This window comes from Chiloscyllium plagiosum, unplaced genomic scaffold (genome assembly GCF_037043375.1).
Source record: "Chiloscyllium plagiosum isolate Xiang-an unplaced genomic scaffold, Cpla_swu_hap1 HiC_scaffold_32, whole genome shotgun sequence".
Lineage (NCBI taxonomy): Eukaryota > Metazoa > Chordata > Chondrichthyes > Orectolobiformes > Hemiscylliidae > Chiloscyllium > Chiloscyllium plagiosum.
This window is the reverse complement of record NW_028270170.1, coordinates 36,888,655-36,915,543: the sequence shown is the minus strand read 5'-3', so window position 1 is coordinate 36,915,543 and position 26,889 is coordinate 36,888,655. Positions and strand designations below refer to the sequence as shown.

Below are 26,889 nucleotides of genomic sequence, written 5' to 3'. Positions count from 1 at the left end.
GGTAGTCTTGTTTGCGGATCTTGGGAAAGAGATGGAAGTGAGCTGTGTGGCGTTGTGGGATTCTCAGCTTGGGGAAGGGTGGAAAGGGAGGGAGATCACCAGATCAAATGAGAGGTTAGAACTTAGTTAAGTTGCCAAATTTGACCCAGTTATATAGGAAATATCAAGAGCTTGGACCAGAATATTCAAACTTAATTCAGTTCTTATTTTAAAGTCACATTTTGTGCTACTTTTACATTTCCAATATAATTCTGTATAAATTCCATATCCAATGGTAGTTGATCTGTCAGTCAACTATGTCACTCAGTTGGTGGACTGAGTTCCACCTTCTCCAATCTGCTTAGCTTTAAAGTCTTTATTGACACAATTGCACAGTGGAATTTCATTATGAATATTTGGCTGTGTTCCAAACCCACTCACCAGTGAAGGATACTCTTACCTTTGGTTGACTATGAGCTTGGATAAACTACCTTTCTCCAGTTTAGCTTTTCAATACTTATCTGTTTGTTTGGATAAAATTTAGGAAATGTTAACAGGGTTAAGGAGATTTCTCAATATGAAAATATGTGTGACAATTTTATAAACCTGGAAAGGGGGGCAAATTTTTTTCAAGAGTTTTTTAAATCCCTATTTTCTTATTTTGACAGTATCATAGAGTGTTTCAAAGATGTTTTAGTGTTGTTGTCAAGATCATTGTTTCTCTACCTGATGAATAATTGCAAAGTAGAAATGGAGGATGAATGGGTAAGATTTGAATGGGCATTGGGTAGTATGTAGAAACATGGGTTGTATGGAGCATGATTGGATGCATGGAGGAGTATTTGTGGTACGAAGGAGACATAATAGGGATACAATAAAGCTAAGGGTGGTCCGGAGTGCCTCTGCTCCAATTCCAACCTCACCATCAAACCAGCAGATAAAGAGGGTGCAATGGTAGTTTGGCGCACTGACCTCTACACCGCTGAAGCCAGACGCCAACTTGAAGACACCTCCTCCTACCGCCCCCTCGATCATGACCCCACCCCCCCATCACCAAACTGTCAGCTCCCAGACCATATAGAACCTCATCACCTCAGGAGATCTCCCACCCACAGCTTCCAACCTTATAGTCCGGGAACCCCGCACTGCCCGGTTCTACCTCCTTCCCAAGATCCACAAGCCTGATCACCCTGGCCGACCCATTGTCTCAGCATGCTCCTGCCCCACCGAACTCATTTCCACCTACCTTGACACTGTCCTATCCCCAGTACAGGAACTTCCCACATACGTTCGAGGCACCACCCACGCCCTCCACCTCCTCCAAGACTTCCGTTTCCCTGGACCCAACGCCTCATCTTCACCATGGATATCCAATCCCTCTACAACTCCATCCACCATGACCAGGGCCTCCAAGCCCTCCGTTTCTTCCTCTCCCGACGTCCCCAATAGTACCCATCCACTGACACTCTCATTCATTTGGCTGAACTGGTCCTCACCCCTAACAATTTCTCCTTCGAATCCTCCCACTTCTTCCAGACCAAAGGGGTAGCCATGGGCACCCGTATGGGCCCCAGCTATGCCTGTCTCTTTGTTGGCTACGTAGAACAGTCCATCTTCCGTAGTTACACCGGCACCACTCCCCACCTCTTCCTCCACTACATTGATGACTGCATTGGCGCCACCTCGTGCTCCTGCGAGGAGGTTGAGCAATTCATCAACTTCACCAACAGATTCCATCCCGAACTTAAATTTACCTGGACCATCTTTGACACCTCCCTCCCCTTCCTGGATCTCTCCATCTCCATTAATGATGACCAACTTGATACTGACATTTTTTACAAACCCACCGACTTCCACAGCTATCTGGATTACACCTCATCCCACGCTACCTCCTGCAAAAATGCCATCCCGTATTCCCAATTCCTCCGCCTCCGTCTTTTCTGCTCCCAGGAGGACCAGTTCCACCACAGAACACACCAGATGGCCTCCTTCTTTAGAGACCGCAATTTTCCTTCCCACGTGATTAAAGATGCCCTCCAATGCATCTCGTCCACATCCTGCACCTCCGCCCTCAAACCCCACCCCACCAATCATAACAAGGACAGAACGCCCCTGGTGCTCACCTTCCACCCTACTAACCTTCGCATAAACCACATAATCCGAAGACATTTCTGTCACTTCCAAATGGACCCCAGCACCAGGGATATATTTCCCTCCCCACCCATTTCTACCTTCTGCAAAGACCGTTCCCTCCATGACTACCTGGTCAGGTCCACGCCCCCCAACAACCCACCTCCCTTCCAGGCACCCTCTCTTGCCACCGCAGGAATTGCAAAACCTGTGCCTACACCTCCTCCCTCACCATCATCCAAGGCCCCAAAGGAGCCTTCCACATCCATCAAAGTTTTACCTGCACATCCACCAATATCATTTATTGTATCTGTTGCTTCCGATGAGGTCTCCTCTACCTTGGGGAGACTGGACGCCTCCTAGCAGAGCGCTTTAGGGCACATCTCCAGGACACCCGCACCAATCAACCCCACTGTCCTGTGGCCCAACATTTCAACTCCCCCTCCCACTCTGCCGAGGACATGCAGGTACTGGGCCTCCTCCACCGCCGCTCCCTCACCACCCGACGCCTGGAGGAAGAACGCCTCATCTTCCGCCTCAGAACACTTCAAACCCAAGGCATCAATGTGGATTTCACCAGTTTCCTCATTTCCCCTCCCCCCACCTCACCCCAGCTCCAAACTTTCAGCTCAGCACCGCCCTCATGACCTGACCTACCTGCCTATCTTCCTTTCCACCTAACCACTCCTCCCTCCTCTCTGATCTATCACCTTCATCCCCACCCCCACTCATCTATTGTACTCTATGCTACTTTCTCCCCACCCCACCCCTCCCCTCTCATTTATCTCTCCACACTGCAGGCACCCTGCCTCTATTCCTGATGAAGGACCTTTGCCCGAAACGTCGATTTTGTTGCTCCTCGGAAGCTGCCTGTCCTGCTGTGCTTTTCCAGCACCATTCTAATAAAGCTAAGGGGCCTAGCAGTCATATTGAGAACTGGGATAACATCCCAGTGATTGGAGGTAGAACTTCTAATCCACCAACCCCAATACTCATCTACCTCCGTTGCCACTTTGGGCCTACATATGGAGGTAGTGAGTCTATCTCCAGACTGTGCCTGTGTCTCAAATTGAAAATATAATTGACAGGTACTTTCAGATTCCTTCTTCGAGGACAGAAATCCTGCCCTGTTTTCCTAAGCTTATTCTGTGGTAAAATGAAATCAATCTTTTTAAAGACCAAGTGGAAGCCCAAAACCTTCCTTTGCCATCCTTACAATTGTCTCCCAAAAGGATTTTCCTAAAATCCTTTCTACTTGTTAGTTTGCTGGATACCGAAACCATTGCTCTTGTCTGCCAGCCAAGTGTCACTTTACAGCAGTTTTGGGGGTATAAGGGGAGTGCTAATGTGACTTGAGATTTGCAGGCCTCAGGTTAGAACTGATGCTGAAGAAGTGCCAGAAGTTTATATTGATTCTGTTCTCTAAATGGTATTTGACTGGAAGACCCATTTTACTCTTGGCGTTCCTCCAGCTTTGTTCCTCATGGATAACCAGTTGGAGGTTTACCTGTGGCAGGGCTGGTGGCCAGAGGACAGTGAAAGCACAGGTTCAGCGAAAATCCGATGGGATATGGAGCGGAAATGTGCCATGGAGACTACGCTGCAGTACTGCACAGGTCAGTCTGAAAACGCAGTGTGGTGAATCAAAACTGAGAGTTAATGCATCATTTCTTTGATCTCGGTCTTGAGGCAGAGACTGAAATCTTTGTGTCTTGTCCAACCAGAAAAGAACCCGAGGCGACCTCCGAAAGCATACCTGGTGCACGCTGGCACAGAGCCACTGACTTTCACCAATATCTTCCCGAGTTGGGAACACAACACTGAGAGTTTGCAACAGGTACCATCACTTCTCAACAATAGATAATAGACAGTAGGTGCAGGAGTAGGCCATTCGGCCCTTCGAGCTAGCACCACCATTCATTATGATCATGGCTGATCATCCACAATCAGAATCCTGTTCCTGCCTTATCCCCATAACCCTTGATTCCACTACCTCTAAGAGCTGTATCCATCTCTTTCTGGGACAGAGCATTCCATATATCCACTACTGTCTGGGTGAAGAAGTTTCTCCTCAACCATAACACACTTTTTAATGCTAAGCTGGTTCGGATGATTATCTCTCCGGAGCCAGGTTGGGTTTTAGTTCTGCCAAAGCCAATACCCTTCTCAACTTCAGCCATTGACTATTCTTAATGGATAAGCTTCTGTCTTTAGAATTTCCCCTCTGAACCTCACTATCTCTCTCTCTCTCTCATTCCTCCTTTTTTTCAGATTTTTAAACACATTTGTGGCACTAAATCAAGGCAGATTAAGAAATCAACACCATTGATTATTTGCCTTGTCAGCTGTTTGGTGTTTTTTCTTTGAAGGTATTTTCCAGGAATCTAAAGCTTTCCTTTCCACACTATATTTCCAACTACAATTCATTGGTTTTACCTTCCTATTTCTGTATTTATTTACACACAATAGTGGGAGTAAATCAGGGGATTACTACTTTTGAGGGTCTGTCTTGCTAATGTTCTATCTAGTACACTAACTTTGAAATGCAGGAACACATACCCCTTTCTATCTGAGTCATTGGTACCAATGTCTCATAACCTTCCTGTGAGGAGCATTTGAGATACAGTATTTACTAAGCTGTAGCAACTACATAAATATATCATACTGATGATGCAGTGATGTATTTACTGGACAGGGAGCAATTAGCAGTCTACATCATGCGAGTTATCGCTGTTCATGACTCACATATTAGAAGTCTATCAGAGTGCGATTCAAGGTGATCCTGCTGGGTTTACAACTCCTTTTACGAGATTAACACTTTCAAATAGTTACGTAAGATTCTCTTTATTGCATTTTAATTTTTAAAACATTTTTGTAATCAATTTGTTCAGAGATGTTATTACGCACCTTTGGGCCAGGTAGGGCTTGACCGTGGGACTCCCGATCCAGTGGTAGAGACACTATCACTGCAGCACAAGAGGGCCTCACAGAATGCTGTAATGAGTAACAGGTGATGGTTAGTGGGCTGCTCATGTTGCAATGTTCCCCATGGACTCTTGTAGTGTAATGGCAGTGTCCCTGCCTCTGAGCCAGGCAGCATAGGTTAAGTCCCATCTGAACAGGTTAATTAGAACGTACCTACATCTTTCACTTTCATTTTGATTAACCTGGGTGGATATAACTCATAGGGTTGTACTACATGGAAACAGACGCTTTGGTCCAACTCATCCATGCCGACCACATATCCTAAATTAATCTAGTCCCATTTGCCAACATTTGGCCCATACCCCTCCAAACCCTTCCTATTCATGTACTCCTCTAGATGCCTTTTAAATGTTGTAATTGTACCAGTCTCCACTACTTCCTCTGGCAGCTCATTCCTTTAACCTATGTCCTCTAGTTATGTAAAAATAGGAGAGATGAGATCGACTGCAGAGTTACTATTGCCTGTTTTTAACCATTGGCAGCACGGTGGCACAGTGGTTAGCACTGCTGCCTCACAGCGCCAGAGACCCGGGTTCAATTCCCGCCTCGGACAACCCACTGTGTGGAGCTTGCACATTCTCCCTGTGTCTGCGTGGGTTTCCTCTGGGTGCTCCGGTTTCCTCCCACAGTCCAAAAATGTGCATTGGCCATGCTAAATTGCCCGTAGTGTTAGGTGAAGAGATAAATGTAGGGGAATGGGTCTGGGTGCGTTGCTCTTTGGAGGGTCGGCGTGGACTTGTTGGGCCGAAGGGCCTGTTGCCACACTGTAAGTAAGTAAGTAATCTAATCTAATTACACAGATCTGTCTGTCTGCATTTGGTTTGCATATTTGGCACTTCTCATAAGAATAGTAACTTTCTTCACCAGAATATTCCTTGTGTGCTTCAGGGGAAGCGGGGTGGTGCGAACAGAGTGCTCCTTGTTCAGGATGCCTTATCAAGATTATGCAAGACACAGTACTCATTGGAGGAGATTATGTCCAGACCCTTACCAGAGGGAATTGACCCACATAGACTGGAAACCTATCTGTCTGATGAAGATTTTAAGGTAACCTTTGTCGAATATAATGACTTGCTCTTTTAATATTACTTTTGGGCTTTGAGGTTAATTGGGGAGAAAGTGTTTTTCAGAAAAATAAAGTCTATTTGATGGAACAATATGAATATACTTCAAGTGTTCAAACATAGCACTGATAACTTCCAGTAATGAATAAAATTATCATGTGTGGCAATGGTCAAATCACCTTAAAACAGTCACTGCCCATATCAAGAGGTAGCTAACAGCAACTTAGATGATGCACCAGAATGCAACAGGTGCCATTGACTTTAAGAAAGCTCACCACTTGAACTCCCTGTGCTGTATATTGTTATGAAGATGTAGAGATACTGTACCTTTAAGAGAGTTGAAAAGCTAGCCAGGACAAAGACAACAGAGTCCAGAACAATGTAACAATGTAACACTTGGTTGAAACAGCTAGCAGCAGTATGGGTTGCCATGAAACAAAAGCAGCTTTAAATTCGGCTAATCAGTTTAAATTATGCCCCAAGATACCACAATCCAATCAAATTTAAATTTAGTATTTTGATAATATTGAAACCAATTTAACGATCCAATGTTTTGGGGTATAAATTCGGACATTTTGAACAGCGAGAGGGAGAACTACCAAGCCATCAACAAGTACAGACTGCCAGCAGAACAGCTCTCTGAGAGCTACCTGTCTATAAGAAACTTGAGCAGCAGAACATTGAAAAGACGATAGAGGAAAATCTGCAGAGGAAAACACAAAGAGAAGATTCGATAGCTGACCCGTTTTGAAAGTTGAATTTGTTTTTGTAAATCCTAATTGGGATTTTTTATCAGACTAGTATTGTAGAGTGGGAAGTAAAGGATAAGTTTAAAAGAAATGAGTTGTCAATCGTTGTTGGTTTTAATATTCTCTGTTGGACTTAAAGAATAAAGTTGTTAATTTTTACCTTAAGTAGTGACCTCTGAGATAAGTCTTTGCCTCAAATTTTAACGGATTACAGCACGAGGTAAATCTTTTCTGTGTTGTTGATTTAAATTAGCAGAGGGGTTCATCCTGGGTCATAACAATATATACAATCTTGCGACACTGCCTGACAAGTTGGTCTTCTGTGAGTTTGAAAGCTTCACAAAAGAAATCATTTGGCTCACTGTAATATCAAATTCATTACTTATAATGTTTTCTATTGTTATAAAGAAACAAACCCATGGAGTTAATTAATCCCTGGAACAGTGAATTGTTATTTGACCATCATCATTAGCATGACATGGTGAACAGTGGTGGAAAAAATCATGCTAATGAGGCATATCATGGTTCAGCAAGCATGTTAATGTACAGGCAAAATGCATGGTCAACAATATTAATTGATGCTAAAGTGTATAAGAAAATCCTCATCGCGTCAACATCAAAGTGTTGAAATCACAGCTTGCTGGTAAGCAGACAAATCCTTCTCGAGAGGCTAGTTTAACCAACTTGAGAAAGAAACTTACTTGAGAAAGGCAAGTGATTAGGGCATGCGTTGGTTCGATTACAAACAAGGGAGGATCAAATGCTTATTTTCAGGATGTCTACAAAATTCCGTCCTTTAAATTGCAACACAGCAGACCTCCTAACAGCATTCAAAATGTTTAAACAGCGATCAGAGCTATAGTTTCTAGATTCTGATGTGTCTAACCTAATAGGATTACTGAGACAACTGGGAATGGAGACTTAACATGTCAAGATTAACAGCTGGAGAGCCAGAAGATATTGGCCACATTTGAACACCAATTCAGAATCAGATTAAATCCTCAATTCATTTCCTGAAGAAGGGCTCATGCCCGAAACGTCGATTTTCCTGCTCCTTGGATGCTGCCTGACCTGCTGCGCTTTTCCAGCAACACATTTTCAGCTCTAATGTTTTTTATAGGTAAATCAGCCCATCAAACCTGCTCTGTGGTTTAATACAATCATGGCTGCTCAAATATTTCAATGCTTTTTACCTAAACTATCCCAATAATCCTTTACAACATCGGTGATCAGAAATCTATCAACTTCAAATATACCCAAAGATGGAGTTCCACAACTCTTCCAGCAGAGAATTCCAGAGATTTGCAATGATCCACTTAAAATAGTTTTTCCTTAGCTCGGTCCTTAATGGCATCTGTTTGCTTTTTAAGTTGAGCCCCCTGGTTCTAGACTCCCAGCAGGGGAAGCAACTTACCTATATCAACCCAATATATCTCTTTAAGTATTTTGTAGGTTTCAACGAGATCACCTCTCATTCTTTGAAACTGTAAAGAATATAAATCTGAGGTAACTAGACCATAAGTGCACACAGTATTCCATTCTAACCAAGCTTCTATAGAACCGAAGCTGGTACTTAAGTCCTCTTGCTGTAAAGGCTGACGTTCCATTGGCCTTCCTAATAGTTTGCTGCAACTACATTTAGACAAAATGCCCACAGAACTCAGACCACTTTGTAAGCAATTGCAGAGAAAATAGCTCATTATGTGATGTTTCAGATGGGGAACTACCAAGCTGAATTGTTGATCTAGTGATTGTATCCATTCCCTTCTAGAAAGATTTGCTAGTCAATCCAAAGACTGAGTGTTAAAGTAGTACTATAGAGTGGAGATAAATGCAGAATAATCCTCACAGGTGGATGAAGGTTACAGGGCTTGATGTTATGGACCAGACCAAACCCCCCTGAAAATATTCAGATGATAGTCTTGACCCTAACTTTTTCTTATTTTTCAGGTAAGTGTAAGGTGTTGATTCCCAGATGCAATGTGACTGGTTAACCAACCAGATTTAAAGCAAAGCACACTTTACTGATACACTATAGTTAAAATACAACAAAAGAAAAAAGAAATTGGAACAACTTAACATTACTGGAAAACTTACTAGAATAATAGATTATTTTACTACTAAACAGTAACTGTTTAACATTGTAACATCCTGTAAACACACTCTTGGCAAAAGGCAAGTTCAGTAAAATAGATTTCTCACAGGCAATTCTCCAGTCCAGGAGGAAAGACACAAGAGAAAATCCAAGCGAGAGACAGTGGCAGGGAGAGATATACTGCAACCTCCAAATCTTGGTTCTGTGGGAGCTTGACCCGACCTATTCAGGCTGCTCTATCATTCCAACTTTAAAAAAAATGTCTCACAAACTGTTTACTCTAGTGGCTCTGAGTAGACTGCCCATCACCTCTGCCTTAAAACCTCTCTTCAAAAAAAGGGATAAAATACACCTCTTCACACTATCATGTCATCACACCTGAGCATACACTTGATGGTTGACATGATCACCAAAACACCCAAACATAGCAACACTGCATGTAGCCATGGAAATGCCTAGCTTTTTGTGAATCTTTGCAAGGCATGTGACAGAATAGGTCATTGACAGAGACAATGCATTAGAGCAAAGACTGATGCAGCTACAAAGAGTGCACCAACCCAACGGACCATGCACAGGAGTACCTTCAAACTACAATAAAGGCCATCTGATATCCTGCTATTTGCATGAAGACACCAAGGAGTATAGTCCGGGAACTGATGGTGTACTTGACGAGATAAAGAGTAGTGAACATGTTTTCTACATTTTCTGGAAAAACATCTAATCATTACACCATGTGAAGCGTTTATAAAAATTTAAATTATTTGTCCTGCTAGTGACTACTTAGTGATTGTTTGAATCACAAAACTGGTGGCTATTTGTTTTTGGCTAAGATTGACACAGGGGCAAAGTGCCAATCTACTGTGCCTGCAAATTCTAAAAAGTACATAACCACAGACTTGGACAGTCATGATAAAATGTGGGAATGTGAACAGTTCACCAATTCCATGTGTAGAATCTATAGTGCTGAAGTGCCTAGTCATCACAGATATTCTACGTCATAGACACTGCTGGGCCAGCAGTCAGGGGCACGCCAGTAGGACATGAGCTTGCACTTAAAACAATCCATGGAATCAGTCAAGTATCAGAGTCACAACAGAAGCTACAGCAAGAACTTGCAGAACTGAATATGAAAGAAAAATATACCATTTAACTTACTTCTTTATTGATGGAGTTAAAATCTCAACTCCCTGCTGTGGAAAATGGAAAACTCAAGAGGGAAAGACTGAACCAGTAGCTCAGGAAAAAATGTCATCTTGAGACCACCATCTTTGAAACTAATAATTCTTGAGAGGATACTTCTGTTTGGCTAACAAAGATAAATGAACAGCAAAAAATAGGAAGTAACAAACTACAAGATTTGTGTCATCAACCAGTGAAATGATTGGTGGTTTATAGGAAAGGCTGAGACAACTCGCTCTTGAAACAGATCAGGCTGAGCAGGAGCAGCTGCAGAAACATTGGCTCAGATTCAAAGTTATGCTGGAGAAAATGACAGACCTGCTAATGCAGGGGGAAATGCACAGTGCTCACAGTTGCACATCACTCGTGAGGCAGCCCTTTCTGAAAAACAAGCCAACAACGATGGTGTAATGAACGAATCAAGCAGGAAACAATTGTTTAATCAGCAAGTGGAAAAGATCAAAGCTTCAAAGAAACTAACATGGAGTAAAAATGTTGGAAAGGCTAGATTATTATTACAGCACGTTATTGAAGGATCAAATACAGTAGAAAACCAGAAGGCTGAAGGTTTGATAGAGTCCAAAGAATCTAGTGTGTAAATTCAGAGGCTTCAAAATTAGCTGGACGCTCCTGAGAAACATGAGTGTAAAACACTAAGAATATTTGAATCACTTGACACAGCTTGAGAAGCGATACCAATTGGCAGCTAACCGAGGACAAAATCTTGCTGAAATGCTTTAGGATAAGCAAACCTTAGAACAGCAATTATAGTCAGTGAAAAAACAAAACTTGACAACTCAAATAGTCAACATTGCTGACGACTGTGGGCAGTCAAAAATGTTTCTAGAAAATGTCACCACCATGTTGCCTGAGTAAAACTCTACATTATAGCGACACATAGGCTCACTTGTTATTATAAATAGTTAATCTTCCTTTTTGAAAGTAGGGGAATGTTTTATAAGTATTTTGCTTTTAAAATAACTCATCTTTACGGACTGTATGTACAGTCTGTGAACAATGTTGCTATTCTGCTTGATAGTTTGCCTGCCGTGCGTTTACAAGCTGTACTCACAGATCACTATCTGAAAAAGAGCTAGAAGGCTTTTTTGGAATTGTGGCTAATCTTAAAGAAGCCCAGAAACAGATTAACCAGTCATTAATCTCATCGCTATTTGTGGCACTGGACTATGCATTCCAAAATGGCACGTAAAGTTGCTATACTAATATATGATTTATTTCTGCTGAAATTTCTACTTAGTTCAGTGATGGCACAGGCTTGAAGTTCTGAATTCAATCTACTCCACTTTAAAAATGGGGTAGCAGTGTGGCTCAGTGGTTAACATTGCTGCCTCTTAGCACCAGGGACATGGGTTCAGTTCCACGCTTGGGTGACTGTGTGGAGTTTGCACGTTTTCCCAGTATCTGCATGAGCTTTCTTCGTGTGCTCTGGTTTTCTCCCACAGACCAAAGATATGCAGGTTATGTGGATTGCCCTAGCTAAGTTGCCCCATAGTTTTCAGGGTTGGCTATGGTGGCTCCAGGGTTAAGGAGGTAAGGAGGAGAGTGTGTGTGTTGCTTTTCGGAGGGTCGATGCGGACTCAATGGGCCAAATGGCCTGCTTCCATACTGTAGGGATACCATATAATGCAATAAAGGCACTTTCATGAGAGTGTGAAGCTCATTTTTCTGGTTTGTGGGGTCCTACAGTACACAAGATTTCCAAAGCATTCTCTCATTTTAACAGTTACTGCCCTTCTATCAACTCATATGTAAACTATTTTGAGACTCTTGAGAGGTGTAACACATCTGTAAGTTTGTTTTTTTTAAGTTATCTGGCTTTAATTAGGGTCACTGTTTTGAATATTTGGATCTGAAATCATTTCTTGTCTTATTTTCCTTTGTAGAAAGTCGTGCAAATGTCAAGAGAGGAATTTAACCGACTTCCTGGCTGGAAGCAGGTGAATTGGAAGAAAGTGAGAGGCCTGTTCTGAGGAAACAGTAACATTTTCAGCCAAAACCTGCCCAGGAATGTTTACAATTCCAACACCCCCACTCACCACATCGTTTAGGTAGAGCTTGGAGAGTGAAGTTCATCAAGTAAACGCTTTGTCTCTGTAAATTAAAATGTCTTCCACTTGTATATATTCTGTACGAGTGCGCAGAATAGATGTTTGTAGGGAACTCATTAGGGGTTAGTTGTGTCAATAGTCTTCTTGCGGGTCCCATGACAGTTGCTTTGCCAGCCGACGTTAACTCCTGTCTCTTGTTTTAGAGTAGGATGGGCCGATTCTCCAGGAATTAAATTTGAATCTTCAGATGCTCTCTTGAGATCCTGGGTGAAGAATCATTGAGACATTATAAGCAATTATGTAGTTTTATTCCTATTTGATTTGAACCCTTATGTGTTAAAAAAAAACTTTCAGAGTTGGGGTAATAAAAGCTTACCTGATTGAGGAAGGGGGGTTCAAATAAAGGAGCCTGAAAAATTGCCAAACTACAGTTGACAACCTCGACAGGAGTCTTTGTAATAGTAATACTTTGCAATTGAGTGCTTTCCCTCTGAGAGTTAACTCTTAAATGTTGCCTGATGCTTCCTGAGGCTCCTCTACTGCCTGGACTCATCTGATTTAATGTTATGAAAACAGGCAACAGAAGTTAATCCCATTGATGGAAAACTGAGAGGAATATCAAAATAAAGAGAACTGAGAGGCAACACAGCCCAGGCCTCTGGACTGATGGATAAGTCCAGGATGTGTTGACTAACTAGCATGGACAATGAACAGAGATGACAAGGAAAAAATGGTTTAAGAAACCGCTGTAACCCCCTAAAATAGTGAATGTAGATTGACAAAAGGTTAATTTAGGAGAGACTGCCTTTAGAAATGACAGCAGCAAAAAAGGATTTGAGAGTCTTTTTTAAGCAGGTCTTTCTGATTTGATACAGGGATGTGGGAGATAGGATAGAAGTGGGTGGTGACTGTAATTGAGGGGGCTGTGCACGCACTGCAGAATCTTAAGCTAAAGTCCTTTTTGCATTTTTTGTGTTCTTTGAACTATATCTAGCCCCACTGCATCAGCATCCCACACCACCCTGACCTGACTGAGTCACACCTGCCCGTGGTGCTTTTGTACAGAGGTTACTTGTAGAATTTGAGGGTCTGTGTCTCACATTGTGATGTAAAGGTTATATCAGTGCTTTGAATTTCTTTTATACTACATTATAAATGTTTGTATTAGAAGTACTGTTGCATTAACAAGGCATCTGTTCAGCATTAAATTGCTTTTGAATTGTTGACTGATACCAATGGCACAGCGTAGTGCTTAGTTATGGCCCATGCTCACTGAGGATTGGCTGCCAATGGCAGGTCTACCACCATTGGATCTGCCAGGATACTCCATGATATTCAGCAGTATTAAGGAAACTAAAATGGGGCTGATGACCATCAACAGTGCGCATGTTAGACTTTGCTGTTGATATCACTCAGTTGTTTTTAACAGAAGTGCTGATTGATTTTAAATCACCAAATTAACATCTTCTCTAAACATACCAGGGAGAGCCATTTGCTAAGAGTAGTGCTAAAGTTCAAATGCAAACAGTGGTGGTTTTTTTGGTAATGTACACTGTTTAACTGAGTATGGATAGTCAAACTCTGTTGAACATGTTAATGATCGGCTCTTGAAAGAATTCTCACCACTCATCAGGAAGAGAAAGTATTTAATAAAAGTGGAACTTCAGTAAATCTTAAAACTTAGGAGTTACATGTCTCTCATGTACTTTAAAGTAATGGATCTATTATTCCATCAAACCAGTATACAATTTAATGTCTAGCTCAGAGAGCAGATTTTAATCTTGGCTACATGGAGTGTCACAACCAGTAGTGATCCCACTTTGCCTCTGGAGGAAGGTTTGAAGAAATTAACTGCCATGAAGCCCTTGGGAAACCAGAGTGGGAGCCTTTGTAGGAAATTGGATCCAGTGACAGAAATTCCATTGGCTGAGAGCTCACCATTGCCTGCAGCGCTACCGGGATTGGTGGCCACTGCTGGTAATGCAGCTAGGGAGAATCCTGGAATCATGAAAAGACCCAGACCTCAGCTGATTGAGGAGTGTCGCAGGGTCACGGCTGTTGACTGGAAAGAAAGGGCAAGATATTGGGCTTTCAGCAGGTCACTTCCTTCCATCCCTCAACCCACTCCCACCCCTCAGCCCGCTCCCACCCCTCAGCCCACTCCCACCCATCAGCCCACTCTCACCCCTCAGTCCACTCTCACCCTTCAGCTCCCTACCACCCTCAGCCCACTCCCACCCCTCAGCTCTCCTCGACCCCTCAGCCCACTCCCACCCATCAGCCCACTCTCACCCCTCAGCCCACTCTCATCCCTCAGCCCCCTACCACCCTCAGCCCGCTCTCACTCCTCAGCATGCTCTCACTCCTCAGCCCGCTCTCACTCCTCAGCCCGCTCTCACTCCTCAGCCCACTCCCATCCCTCAGCCCACTCCCATCCCTCAGCCCGTTCTCACCCCTCAGCCCGCTCCCACCCCTCAGCCTGCTCTCACCCCTCAGCCCGCTCTCACCCCTCAGCCCGCTTTCACCCCTCAGCTGGCTCCCACCCCTCAGCCCGCTCCCACCCCTCAGCCTGCTCTCACCCCTCAGCCCGCTCTCACCCCTCAGCCCGCTCTCACCCCTCAGCTGGCTCCCACCCCTCAGCCCGTTCCCACCCCTCAGCCCGCTCCCACCCCTCAGCCCGCTCTCACCACTCAGCCCGCTCTCACCCCTCACCCCACTTTCATCCCTCAGTCCACTCTTACCCTCAGCCCAGCCTGCTATCACCCCTCAGCCCACTTCCACCCCTCAGCCCGCTCCCACCCCTCAGCCCGCTCTCACCCCTCAGCCCACTCTCACTCCTCAGCCCGCTCCCACCCCTCAGCCCGCTCCCATCCCTCAGTCCACTCACACCAATCAGCCCACTCCCACCCCTCAGCCCACTCCCACCCCTCAGTCCACTCACACCAATCAGCCCACTCCCACCCCTCAGCCCCCTCCCACCCCTCAGCCCGCTCCCACCCCTCAGTCCACTCACACCAATCAGCCCACTCCCACCCCTCAGCTCACTCCCACCCCTCAGCCCACTCTCACTCCTCAGCCCGCTCCCATCCCTCAGCCCACTTACACCAATCAGTCCACTCCCACCCCTCAACCCACTCGCACCCCTCAGCCCACTCGCACCCCTCAGCCCACTCTCACTCCTCAGCCCACTCCCACCCCTCAGCTCACTCCCACTCTTCAGCTATCTTCCACCCCACAGTTCCCTCCCATCCTCAGTTCACTCCCACATCCCCCTACCACATCCCTTGAGCTGAACTTCGAATGAGGCAACTCCAACCCAGATGTGTCATAAGGTAATCTCTGCACTTGGTGACTCCCTGCTCACTGATGGTTGCATATCAGCAGCCCTGAGGTAAGATCCTTCGGTTGCCATAGATTGTCCCACCACCCTGCACCAACCCTACATGCCCCACCCCCAACCTGTCTTTCAACTTGTTCCTAGTCGGAGGAGTGTTTAATCCTACTCCTCTTGTGCCTGCAGTGTTTCCAGGGTCATCATCATGCTGATTTTATGTATTTTTTTTTTCTTTTTGATGTTTTCTCTGCTCTTCCTCCTCTGTCCTCTGCCAGCAGAGTCTTGCTGGAGTCCAGTTCCATGACAGTAACTGCCCCTTTGCTACCTCAATCCCAGTGCTTACTCTTCATACAGGTGCCTCAATTGTAATGGTTGACAAAATCAACAAGTTTAAAGTGCCCCATTTTACTGATGTATGACACACCTGTCAATGCTGTTGACCTGACTGCCTTAGGAATATGGTGAAGAGTAAGAAGCAAACTTGAACTCCATGCTGATGAGGAATAATCTCACAATAATTATATGTTCAGGCATGAAACTCAGATAAAAGCACTACCCATTGTCTCACTCCTGTGCATCATACGTAGCAGCTTTTAAAGTTCATATGTTTTTATAAAATTGACACAATTCCAGCGGTCTCTGAAGGTTTCATAATTTCTCTGTAAATCTGCATGGAATTCACTGTTCTTGCTTGTGATCTGAGAGTGTGTGTTGCATGCACGATCATCAATAGCAGATCAAAAGGAAGAAAAGCATAATTGATTAACGCAAAGAAATGCATTGCAGTAGAGTTTGGATCCTGAAAGTATATTTTTATGTACAGTTTTAAGGCTGCTTTTCAGGGTCTCTGGGAAGTTTTGCTGTTGATGCAGTATGAGACAGCAGTGTAATTCGTAAAATGCAGTTGTATTAAAAGTGAAGAGAGATATTTTGTGAAGATTGTGAGTGAATCAATCTGTGTGATTGCTGTGTCTTTTGCACTGTTCCTCTTGGGCTGGCTCCACCTTCAGAGAATGGTTCAGATTCTGGAGACATTACTGAGACATGTGTGAGACTGTCAGGGAAAAAAATATGCTGATGAACTGCAGTTCAGCACTCTCTGGTCAGGGTATCATGGGCTCAGGTCCCCCAGCAGCAAGTTGAGGTCATAGTCAAAGGATTTGATGGGGATGTCCTTCAACTGAGATAATACCCCAAGATCCTGCCAGGTTGTTACAAGTTCCTCTGTTACCAATCAAAAGAAAGCAAGTAATTTCAGCCAATGATCTGGAAAATACTTGTTTTTCAACCAACTTCATTACAGCCATTTATTGTGCTGTTTGTGGGATCCGCAACATTTGTCTATCATGTTCACCTAGAAAACACCAGATCAAAAATTATTCATCGGCGACAAGGGTCTTAACTGGACCCTAGTGTGAGAGAGGGGATTTTAGCCCCCACAAAAACCTTGAGTCCATCCCCAGGTCAGTACAGAATGCAGGAAACATGCCAGGAACAGCATCAGGCATACCTAAACATGAGGAGTCAACCTGGTGATGTTCCAACACAGGGCTACAACATCTAACAGTGAAAGAAGCATGGAACAGAGAGAGCTGAGCAATTATAAATAACTGGTTCAAAGCTCTGCAGTCCTGCCACTTTTAGTCATGAATGGTGGTGGACCATTCAACAACTAACTCCACTATTCTCCGATCTTCAATAATGGGGGAGCCCAATATATCATGATGAAAGATCTAAGACACTTATTCCCATCTTTAGCCAGGAGGGAAAAGTAGATGATCCACCTTGGCTTTCTCCTGAGACTCTCAGCGTCAGAGATACTAATCTTTAGCCAAGTTGATTTGTTTCACATGGCATTGATAAATGGTTGAAAGCACTAGAAACTGTAAAGACTATGAGTCCTGATAACATTTCAACAATAGGATTGAAGACGTATGCTTCAGAATTAGTGATGCCCCTTAGCCTAGCTGTTCCAATATAACTCCAGTGGTGGCAACCACCCAGCAGTGTGCAATATTGTTCATGTACATTCACAAAAATGCAGGACATATTCAATTGACTGATTATTGCCCCATCAGCCCTCTCTCAGTGACCTCAAGCAGGTGTCGTCGACAATGTTACCAAGAGACATATATATGCACTTTACTGCCTGGTATAGACAATGTTTGGATTTCTTCACACCATTTTAAGATGCATTCAGATGAATACTTAAAACACAACAGTGTACAATGTTATGGACCTGGTGTTGGGAAATGCAATGGGTAGATCATCATGATCAGCAGCAGTCTCTTGCAGACAAAGATGACTCTCTTCCACTCTCAGGGTGAGTCCATAGGGAGTTGTAGAGACCCAACACCTACTGCAGGCTGTGGGGCAGGTGGTGGTCATGGGAAGGGATGGGTCGGCCACTGGGGCAAACTCCTTTTGCTGTTTTTGCCCGGCTTCCATTTTTTCCCACTGGCAAGTCTCGAGGTGCTCGACGCCTTCCCAGATGATCCTCCTCCAATTTGATGGTCTTGGCCAGTGATTCCCAGGTGTCTGTGGGAATGCAGCACTTCGTCAGTGAGGCCTTGAAGGTATCACTGAAGCCTATCCTCTGTCCATATGGTGCTCGCCTGCCATTTTGAAGGTGGAAGTAGAGCACTTCAAGCAGCAGTCACATGGGTGACGTGGCCAGCCTATTTTAGCCAATCAAGCTTGGTCAGTGCCTCAATGCTGGGTTTCTTAGCCTGCTTGAGGACGCTGCTGTTAGTGTGTCTTCATTCCCAATGGATTTGCAGGATCTTGCACAGGCAGTCTTGAGGTGTCTGCTATAGACAGTCCATGCACAGATACGTTGGATTGAAGAGCCTTTGTCTATGCTGTAAAAATGTACAGTCAGCTCCTGACCAAATGTCAGCCTTAGTTCAAACACAGGCCATAACGTTGCCAACTCAGGGACTGAGTGAGTGATTGCCCATTACATTAAGGCAGCATTCAACCACATGTGAAAAGTGGAACCCTGGCAAAACTAACCAATGGGGATCAGGACAAATCTTTCTGTTTTGTCTGTGGTAAGAATTCATTATTGTAAATGCTGGAATCTGTACTGAAAACAAAAAATGCTGAAGGTCACAGTGGGTCAGGCAGCAAGCACGGAGAGAGATCTGCCTAAGAGTCATTTAGATCAAAACATTATCTTCCTCTCTCTCCATGGATGCTGTTTGACCAGCTGTGAGTTCCAAGATGACTGTGGTTGTTGGAGGTCAACTATCTCAGTTCTTAGAGCAATACCTGAGGTTCTACCATCTTCAGCTTCTCCATCTTCACCTTCCCCCCCATCATAAGGTCAAAGGTGAAGATGTTTGCTGATGATTGCACAACATTCAGTACCAGTCACATCTCCTTCGATACAGAAGTAGGCCTTTTTTTTCAAATGCAGCAACTCCTGGACACAATTCAAGCTTTGACTGATATCCGATAAGTAACACCAGAGCTAAGCAATAACCGTCTCCAAAAACAGAGAATCTAACCATCGCCCCTTGTCACTCAATAGAATTACCATTGCTGAATCCCTCACTGACATCTTGAGGATTTACTATTGATGAAACGTTGAACTGGACAAGCCATAAAGACGAAAAATTCTGCAGCAACTAAATAACTTTGCATCTCACTTGTACTTGCCCACCGTCTACAAGGCGCAAGTCAGGAATTTGATAGAAAATTCCCTACATGCAGGCCCAACAGCATTCAAGAAACTCAAAACACCATCCAGGGCAAAGCAGCCCACTGATCAATGTTTCCACCAGCACACTGGCAGCAGTGTGGATCATGTACAGAAAGCACTATAGCAACTCTCCAAGGCTCTTTCAACAGCAAACTCGAGACCTTGACCACCTAGAGAAGGGCAGCAGACAATCCCAAACCTCTGTTCCCATGTTGGAAAGATCAGTTTAATGTACAAGGCCTTCTACAACCTAGAGTTTTCACATGGACACATAAATTCATATATAAGCTACATATATAAAACATCAGGGTCCTTTCTTTGCATTCTGACAATTCTTTGGCACACACTAGAGCTGCTTCAACTCAAAATAGGCAGCATTCTCTGGTTCAACACTCAGGGCATTACCTTGATCAAAGTCAACTTACCTGATTTAAAATGTAACCAAACCTTGGTAGTTAATTGTAAGTTATCTTCAATTGGTGCATTCTCCATAGTAGCACCTATAGCAATCATAGTCCACTTCATTAACCAATCAACATTCTCCTTTCAATGTTATTTTTCTCTATGCAGTAGTTGTCCTGATGAATTAATACAAACACTTGCAGCAAAATGTAAATTATTTCAGCAATACTCAAGTTATGTACTACCAAATGTTAAGCTGTGTATTATTTGCTTTTAAAGAATTACTCATTTGATTTCTTGCTATGCATCTCCATTTTACCAATCAGATTTGGGTACAGAACAGATATTCCACAGAAAATCCGTCTCACACAGGATCAGGTCGTATTTTTATTAACCTGTTACAAGGCACAGTCAGTAATACATAGCAATCTTACACATTAAAGTACAAAATAAGAACAAGTGTTCCATGTTATATATACCATGAGCACAGGTGGGAATTTAAACTGTGTGAACATATATTACAGTACTAAAGTTCAAAAATTTGAATCTTGGATTCTTTACTGTTTTCCACATGTTGAGATCTTAACTCCAAACAGCCATAGTGTTGGGCCCTTTTAAATTGTGGGACTTCCATATTGTAATGTCTTAATTATTGGCCATATGAAATGTTTAAATTCATCATGTATACATGCCATCAGGCTCGAAAAACATTCGTTTGGTGACAACATCAAACATTATTTACAAGAATATTCACATATCTAACCTTACCACAAGTGCTTTAAATATAGAATAAATCAAAGATTAAACCTGTCTCATAAGTACTTAATGAATTGTTAAAGAAGGGCTGTAAAATCATACAATGCAATAAACATCATTGACCAAGATGGAATATAAAGTGTGAGTTGGCCCAGTAACTGCCAGCTTTGCTCCATCAGGAATTTTGAAAATGAGATCAGGATATTACTTCCAAATCTAATCATCATTTCCTGATTGCAAGATGTTTTGTACTGTTTAGAAATATTGGAATCAATGAAAATTATTCCCTCAGAAACTGAACATTTACCAATCTTCTAGTCTGTAATTACCATGTAATTATTAATTCCATCATACAAAATGATTGCCCAGCCATCCAGCAGTGAGAATGTGTAATACTACAACTAGTCATCAACAGTGGACTTAAACTAATGTAACCTTTAGGAATTGGTATATTGCGTGAACTGCAAGCCCAACTACAACAGTAGTCAATGAACCATTTTCACACAGCTTTTCATTTTTAAATTGAGAATTGTATACAATTTAACAAGTTTAAATTTCTGGAAGTGAGTCAGTGTAGATTGAGTACTGGAATCTCTGATTTTGGAAATAATGAAGGTGTGAGGCAGAAAGAAATTTTAACTAGTATGAACAAGATATCCCTGGTTTACTCAGTCCCAAAACATTACATTTAAAAACATTCAGTACTCAATTTTGTTTTCTGATGGAGAAAAAGTGTGAATATATGGTAGGTTACATAGGCTGGATTTTTGCATTGGGTGCACATTGGGAGGCTTCTTCCAACCTACTTCTTCAAAGCTCAGTAACAGGGCCTTTCTCTCAAGTAGTCCTCCACCATTCCCTTAAATGTACCTGTACTGTCTGCTTCAACTGCTTAATGTAGTCACAAGTTTCACATTCGAATCAAAGAATCTATTCCTAAATTCCTTCTTGTAGATATATTAGTAGCCCCAGTTTTGGACTATCCACAAGAGGAAGCAAAAAGATTCCATTAGGCGCTGTCTGTATTTCCAATATAATTTGTCCAAAATTGACCATACTGCCAGAAAAATAAAATCACAAAATTTCAAATACACCTTAATCTCAGTACAAATCAAGTTTTGGTGATCTTTTGTTTTAGTTCAAGAAAAGATCTCACATTCCACCCATAAAATTTACAATGTCCCATATTGAATTAATAAACATATTGAGTCTCTGTTTTTTGTCTTTCGTAAACCTTCAAAGAGACTCTTAATATTAAGCTTTTATTTCAGTACTAGGGCATTAAAAGCCATGTCGTAAAATGCAAAATATTTAAGTACTAAAAGTTATTTTTACTAAAGAAACTGACTACTATACTCAAATGAAGCCATTAAAAGTTTCTGTACAATGCTTATAGCTATTTCTCACTATTTGAAATTCGGCTACTTATGATTATTTTTGTAATAAATGTCAATTTTCAAGTAAATTCATAAAATTGCCCCAGGAATGAGATTTTAAATAATATGAAGGAATAATGCCAGAAATTATGTTCTCAAAAAGCATCATCTGAGTTTTCAGGGACAATTTTAAATTCTATTAATGCAAATGTTTGAATGTAAACTTGAATAACAAAATCACTTCTCAAATGCAGTGCAATTTCCAGTTCAATTTCTACCAAATTGTCAATTGTATCCAAAGTTGAAGCTCTGCCCACTCCCTCCATGCCTAACCCAGCAAATCCTTTTAAAATCTGATGGGTTTCAATCTGGTCACTCTTCAGCCTTCTCGATGTGGAATAATTAGCCTCAGTCTGCTCTCTTTTTCCTAGTAGTTGCCGTCACACCCTTGTAAAGTGGTTTTATACTTGAGTGCAGTGAGGTGCAGTGACCTTTTTGAAAGTGCTGCCTCTTGCTTAGTTGTACACAGGTCAGTGTTAGCAACGGCAGTCATGATTAACATGAATTTCATTGACACTATAACAAAGGGATTCAATAAAAATCTGAGAGAACCTTAGAAAAATGTGTCAAACCTTCGAAAGATTGGATATTGTTTGGAGTGCTTTGATCTATGATCAGAGCTGTTAGATTTATATCTTGAGATTTATAGTGCAACGTAGAAAGTCTATGCTGTACAGAATGTAAAGTTCTGAATACTGACTATATTTGTTGCAAATTAAACCAGTCTCACTGCAGTGAAAGAGATTTAAAAAGGAGATCAAAAAGGAGACAAAAAACATATCTGTAGTGATTAAATACTGTGATTACTTAAACTTGACATATGCACATTATAAGGAGGATTTTATTGAGTATTCAACAGCAGATAATGCTTGGGCAGTGACTGAATTTAGGCAAGCTGTGAATCTTCAATTTCCCAATGGTAGGTAGACTGAGAAAGTTAAAGTCGAGAGTGTGGTGCTGGAAAAGCACAGCAAGTCAAACAGCATCCGAGGAGTAGGAAAATCGATGTTTTCCAGCACCATTCTAATCTCGACTCTAATCTTCAGCATCTGCAGTAATCACTTTTGCCTTTTTTTTGATAAAGTTCTACCTTCAAGAAAAAGTCTATGAAACACGAGAATCTCGTTGCACTCGCTTTACGTTTGTTTAAAGGTGACGTGCACCAGTCCACATCATGTAGCTGTGTGAGGTCAAGAGTTTTCCTTACTTAACTCAAGAGAGTGACAGTGGAAGTTCATGACCAGCAAGGAAGAATGTAATGCTGGGGTGTGGAGTAAGGTCTGGTACATGGAAGATGAACCCATGGAAATCAGACAGCAGGGCAGGGGGTATGAAGGAATATTCTAATTGTCCATCATCATATGTAGCTAATACTTTCTGGTGAAGAAAATTATAGGTTCTCCTGAGGCAAAAGCAAAATACTGCAGATGCTAGAAATCTGAAATGAAAACAGTAACCACGGGAGAAACTCAGCAGATCTGGCAGCAGCTGTGGAGAGAAAAACAAATTAACGTTTCGAGTCTGGTCTGATTCTTTTTCGGAATTGATGGCTTTGTCATTTCTAGTTTGGGACCATCTCTTACGTTTAATGTCTGTCAATGTGGCATAGGGAGTCACGATGGTTCAGTGGTTAGCATTGCTACTTCACAGTGCCAGGGATCCAACTTCCCAATTCCAGCCTTGGGGGTGGGTCTTGGTGAGGTGCTGTTCAGCGGGTCGGTGTGGACATGATGGGCTGAATGGTTTGCTTCAATCCTGTAGAGATTCTACAATTTAGGTTGCTAACACTAACACTTGACACTATTCCTGATATTCAGCATCCTATCTGATGGCATAAACATCTACACATTCCACACTGGTGCACAGTTGCACCCATCTACACTTCTGAAACCTAGAACCGTGCTTGCTGAACCTTTTCCCCCACTGTGATGCCATATTGAGGCTTGCAAATTTTCATGATCCTTCAGTGAAAGATGCCGGAGTGAAGCAGAAGTCTGTGAGACTGATGGCCTGTTAGAGTGGGAGTACAGCTGTTCCAACTTGGTTGGAGCTCCATAATGACCACTGCAACCTCAGAACCGGGGACCCCAAAATTCCAGCTCGTGCCCCTCTTGGGAGGCCCCAACGTAGAAGAATAAGGGCAAAAAATGCTTGAGAACGCCACCACCGGCACATCACACTATCTTCACTCGGCCAAATGTTCTCATTCTTTAAACATTGCGTACCACAGGAATCCCAATCAAATAGCATTTTCACCCACTTGAACCGCAGCAGTTCAAAGCTTTGCCAGTGGTGCCAACATCCCAAGAAAGAATATTTTTTTAAAAATCAAACAGAAGTTGTTGGAAAAGCTCAGTAGGTCTGGTAGGATCTGTGAAGAGAAATCAAAGTTAATGTTTCGGGGTCTAGTGATCCTTCCTCAGAACATGTCCTGATCTTTTCCATCAACTTCTGTTTTTGTCTCTGATTTACAGCATCCACGGTTCTTCTTGTTTTTATTTTTATAAAGAACTGGTATTCTGTTTTTTTACTTAACTAACAGTAGGACAACCATACAAAGAAGAGCTCTTTACAAAGCCACTGAGTCAAAGAGGTTTACAACATGGAAACAGGGCCTTTGACCCACCTTGTCCATGCTGCCCTGTTTTCACAATTAATCTAGTCTCATTTGCCTGCATTTGGTCCATGACCCTCCATACTTATGCCATCTATGTACCAATCCAAATTGTCCATAAAATTGAGCAAAACCAACAAATGAGAAAAGTCAGTGCATATAGGGGTAGGCTTCAGTTACCACATCACCAGGGTTTAGGAGCTGCGCATAGTCCAGTTTAGACAATGCCGAACTACAGATTCCAAAGGTATGTCAATATTTTGGCACTGGAAACAGTGGTGTGGATTTGCCAGTCTTCCTTTTGGGAGCAGTGCATGGACTTTTCCTGCCTATTTCTGTAACAAATGCTCTAGATAAGGACCCAAGGATGATTCAGTCTCTTTAAGAGTAAATTCGGCAATGCTGGGAAGGGTCGATGCGAGGTCAGGAAGTAGGCAGATAGGAAGAAACTTCACAATGACACACAAATGAGAACAAGAATCACTAAACACAAATAGGTCTATTAGCAGTTGGACTATTTAAAATATGGACACCAATCAGCTATAAGACGGGTTTGCTCACACAAATAGACAATCGGACTGCTTTGAGTACTGAGCCAGGACACACCAGGATGTGGTCTGTATTACTTGGAATTCCTTAATAAAAAAGATAAACAGTTGTACACTTTCCACTGTCACACATGGCTCCTACACTCTTTTCAAAATAAACAAAAATCTCTTTACCAATTTTATGATCGAGGTGACACCCTTTGATGAACTATCATTTCAGATCAAATAGACGTGCCTTTTTCTCACAATATAATAAGGCCCATTGTGTAAGATTAGGCTGTAGCATGGAGTGCTGGTTCTGAGAAATGCAGATCAAAGATTTGCTCAATGTGGATCAAAAAGTACAGTTAAATGTGAAATGATTTTTACTTTTCCTGTGAACATTGCACAATTTGCCCTGATACTCTAATTGGTTTAAAGGATGCCGTGTAATGTTAAGAACAGACCTGATCAAATTAATTCCTTTCTCTGATATCTTTAACCCAACAATCTGCTTAAGACAAAACAGATTAATACTTTTGCTGAAATAGTCAAGGCCTTTCATTTGATCACAGCTGTTGTTCATCTTATACGCCGCAACCTCGACCAAAACAGCTTCTGATTGACACATCAGCAATAATTTGTTTACAACAAAAGTCTTTAGTTGGCTTTGAAGCCCCCTCAAGATCTCTGATGCATCAAGTAAATTCTACGTCAATTGAGTGTTCACTATTGCAGAGAAAATAAAATTGTTAATAATTAACCTTGCTTAACGTCAACCTTCCTCATGCAGGTAGCAATGCATCTCACTCACATTTATCACATGCTAAAAGCGAAAGGTCTCTGTAGCAATTAGGTTTTATGACTTAGATGTCCAGGCACAGAATTTAAAAAAACATCAAATGTGGGATTTGCTGGAGGAATTTAGCTGATGAAAGTTTCAGTCAGTTGAGGTCAAAAACAAACAGGGACACATGAATATTTAATTCTAACTATGCAGTAATTAGTGTAAACATTAGGTAAACAATCAAGCAGAGCTTAGAACTATAATTGACACTAATATCAGCCCTTTGTCTGTCCAAAAGTCATTTGAACAGTGGAGTCCAATCCTCAATGAGTTTTAAGGCACATATTTCACAGATTGATTAACCTGTGAACAGGAAAATGCACATGATTAAATGGAGCAGTTCAACTGGGGAAAAAGCTAGTTCTTCCCCGCTCCATCATCAGTCAGGCCCAAGGAGCTAAATTGAGGATTGTTCCTGACAGAAATTCTCACAGCCAATGAGGTTCCTCTCAGGTTCAGTCGCCAGAGCTGCCTCCCTTAGCACTGACATGTGCTCCTCAGCCGAAGAGAGGGACTGGTCAATCCAATCGAGGCTTCCGGTCATGTGACATGCATTCCTGGTAACCAATACAAGATGGCTGACAGAGAGAAGGAGAGCTGTGGTTCTGCAAGAGATAAAGGTCACATATCAATATAGGAAACTCCTCAGTGAAAAATAAATGGAAATAAAGACTGCAATGATTATGCAATCCATGTTTGTGTTTCTGATCAATATCTGTTCCAAAGCTGGGTTTACCATCAATGGTGCTTTTGGGTTGCTAAGGAAAATGTATGAAACTTCTTTGGTATATATTAGACTTTTCATAGAAGTTCATTATCTCAATCTAGTACTCTCTAAATTTAAAAGTTTTTTGTGTGATTACAAATCATTGGTCAGACCGCATTTGAAGTGTTGTGTTTCATCTGGGCACCATTATTTAATGACGGAGAGAGTTCAAAGGAAATTTAGTAGAATGATACCAGGAATAAAGGACTTTAGATGCAAAAAAACATTCGAAAGATTGGGCTTATTCTTCC

At 42.3% G+C, this 26,889-nt stretch overlaps 2 protein-coding genes across 17 annotated transcripts in view; one reads left to right on the top strand and one right to left on the bottom strand.

Annotated features, from left to right (window-relative positions):
• The window catches only part of LOC122540004 (supervillin-like), a 242,768-nt gene extending 228,839 nt beyond the window's left edge, over positions 1–13,929 (top strand). For 11 of the 13 annotated variants that reach the window (XM_043675276.2, XM_043675281.2, XM_043675280.2 and 8 more), the window contains 4 exons: positions 3,582–3,725; positions 3,834–3,946; positions 5,962–6,141; positions 12,086–13,929. In XM_043675276.2, the coding sequence (XP_043531211.2) occupies positions 3,582–3,725; positions 3,834–3,946; positions 5,962–6,141; positions 12,086–12,172 (524 nt within the window). In that variant the 3' untranslated portion in view covers positions 12,173–13,929. The remainder of the gene's footprint in view (positions 1–3,581; positions 3,726–3,833; positions 3,947–5,961; positions 6,142–12,085) is intronic. The other 2 variants (XM_043675282.2, XM_087977923.1) reach the window with 1 other exon arrangement.
• A 6,121-nt stretch (positions 13,930–20,050) lies between these two features.
• The window catches only part of tmem98 (transmembrane protein 98), a 60,078-nt gene continuing 53,239 nt past the window's right edge, over positions 20,051–26,889 (bottom strand). For all 4 annotated transcript variants that reach the window (XM_043675271.2, XM_087977918.1, XM_043675272.2 and 1 more), the window contains one exon: positions 20,051–26,477. In XM_043675271.2, coding sequence (XP_043531206.1) covers positions 26,270–26,477 — 208 coding nt within the window. In that variant the 3' untranslated portion in view covers positions 20,051–26,269. The remainder of the gene's footprint in view (positions 26,478–26,889) is intronic.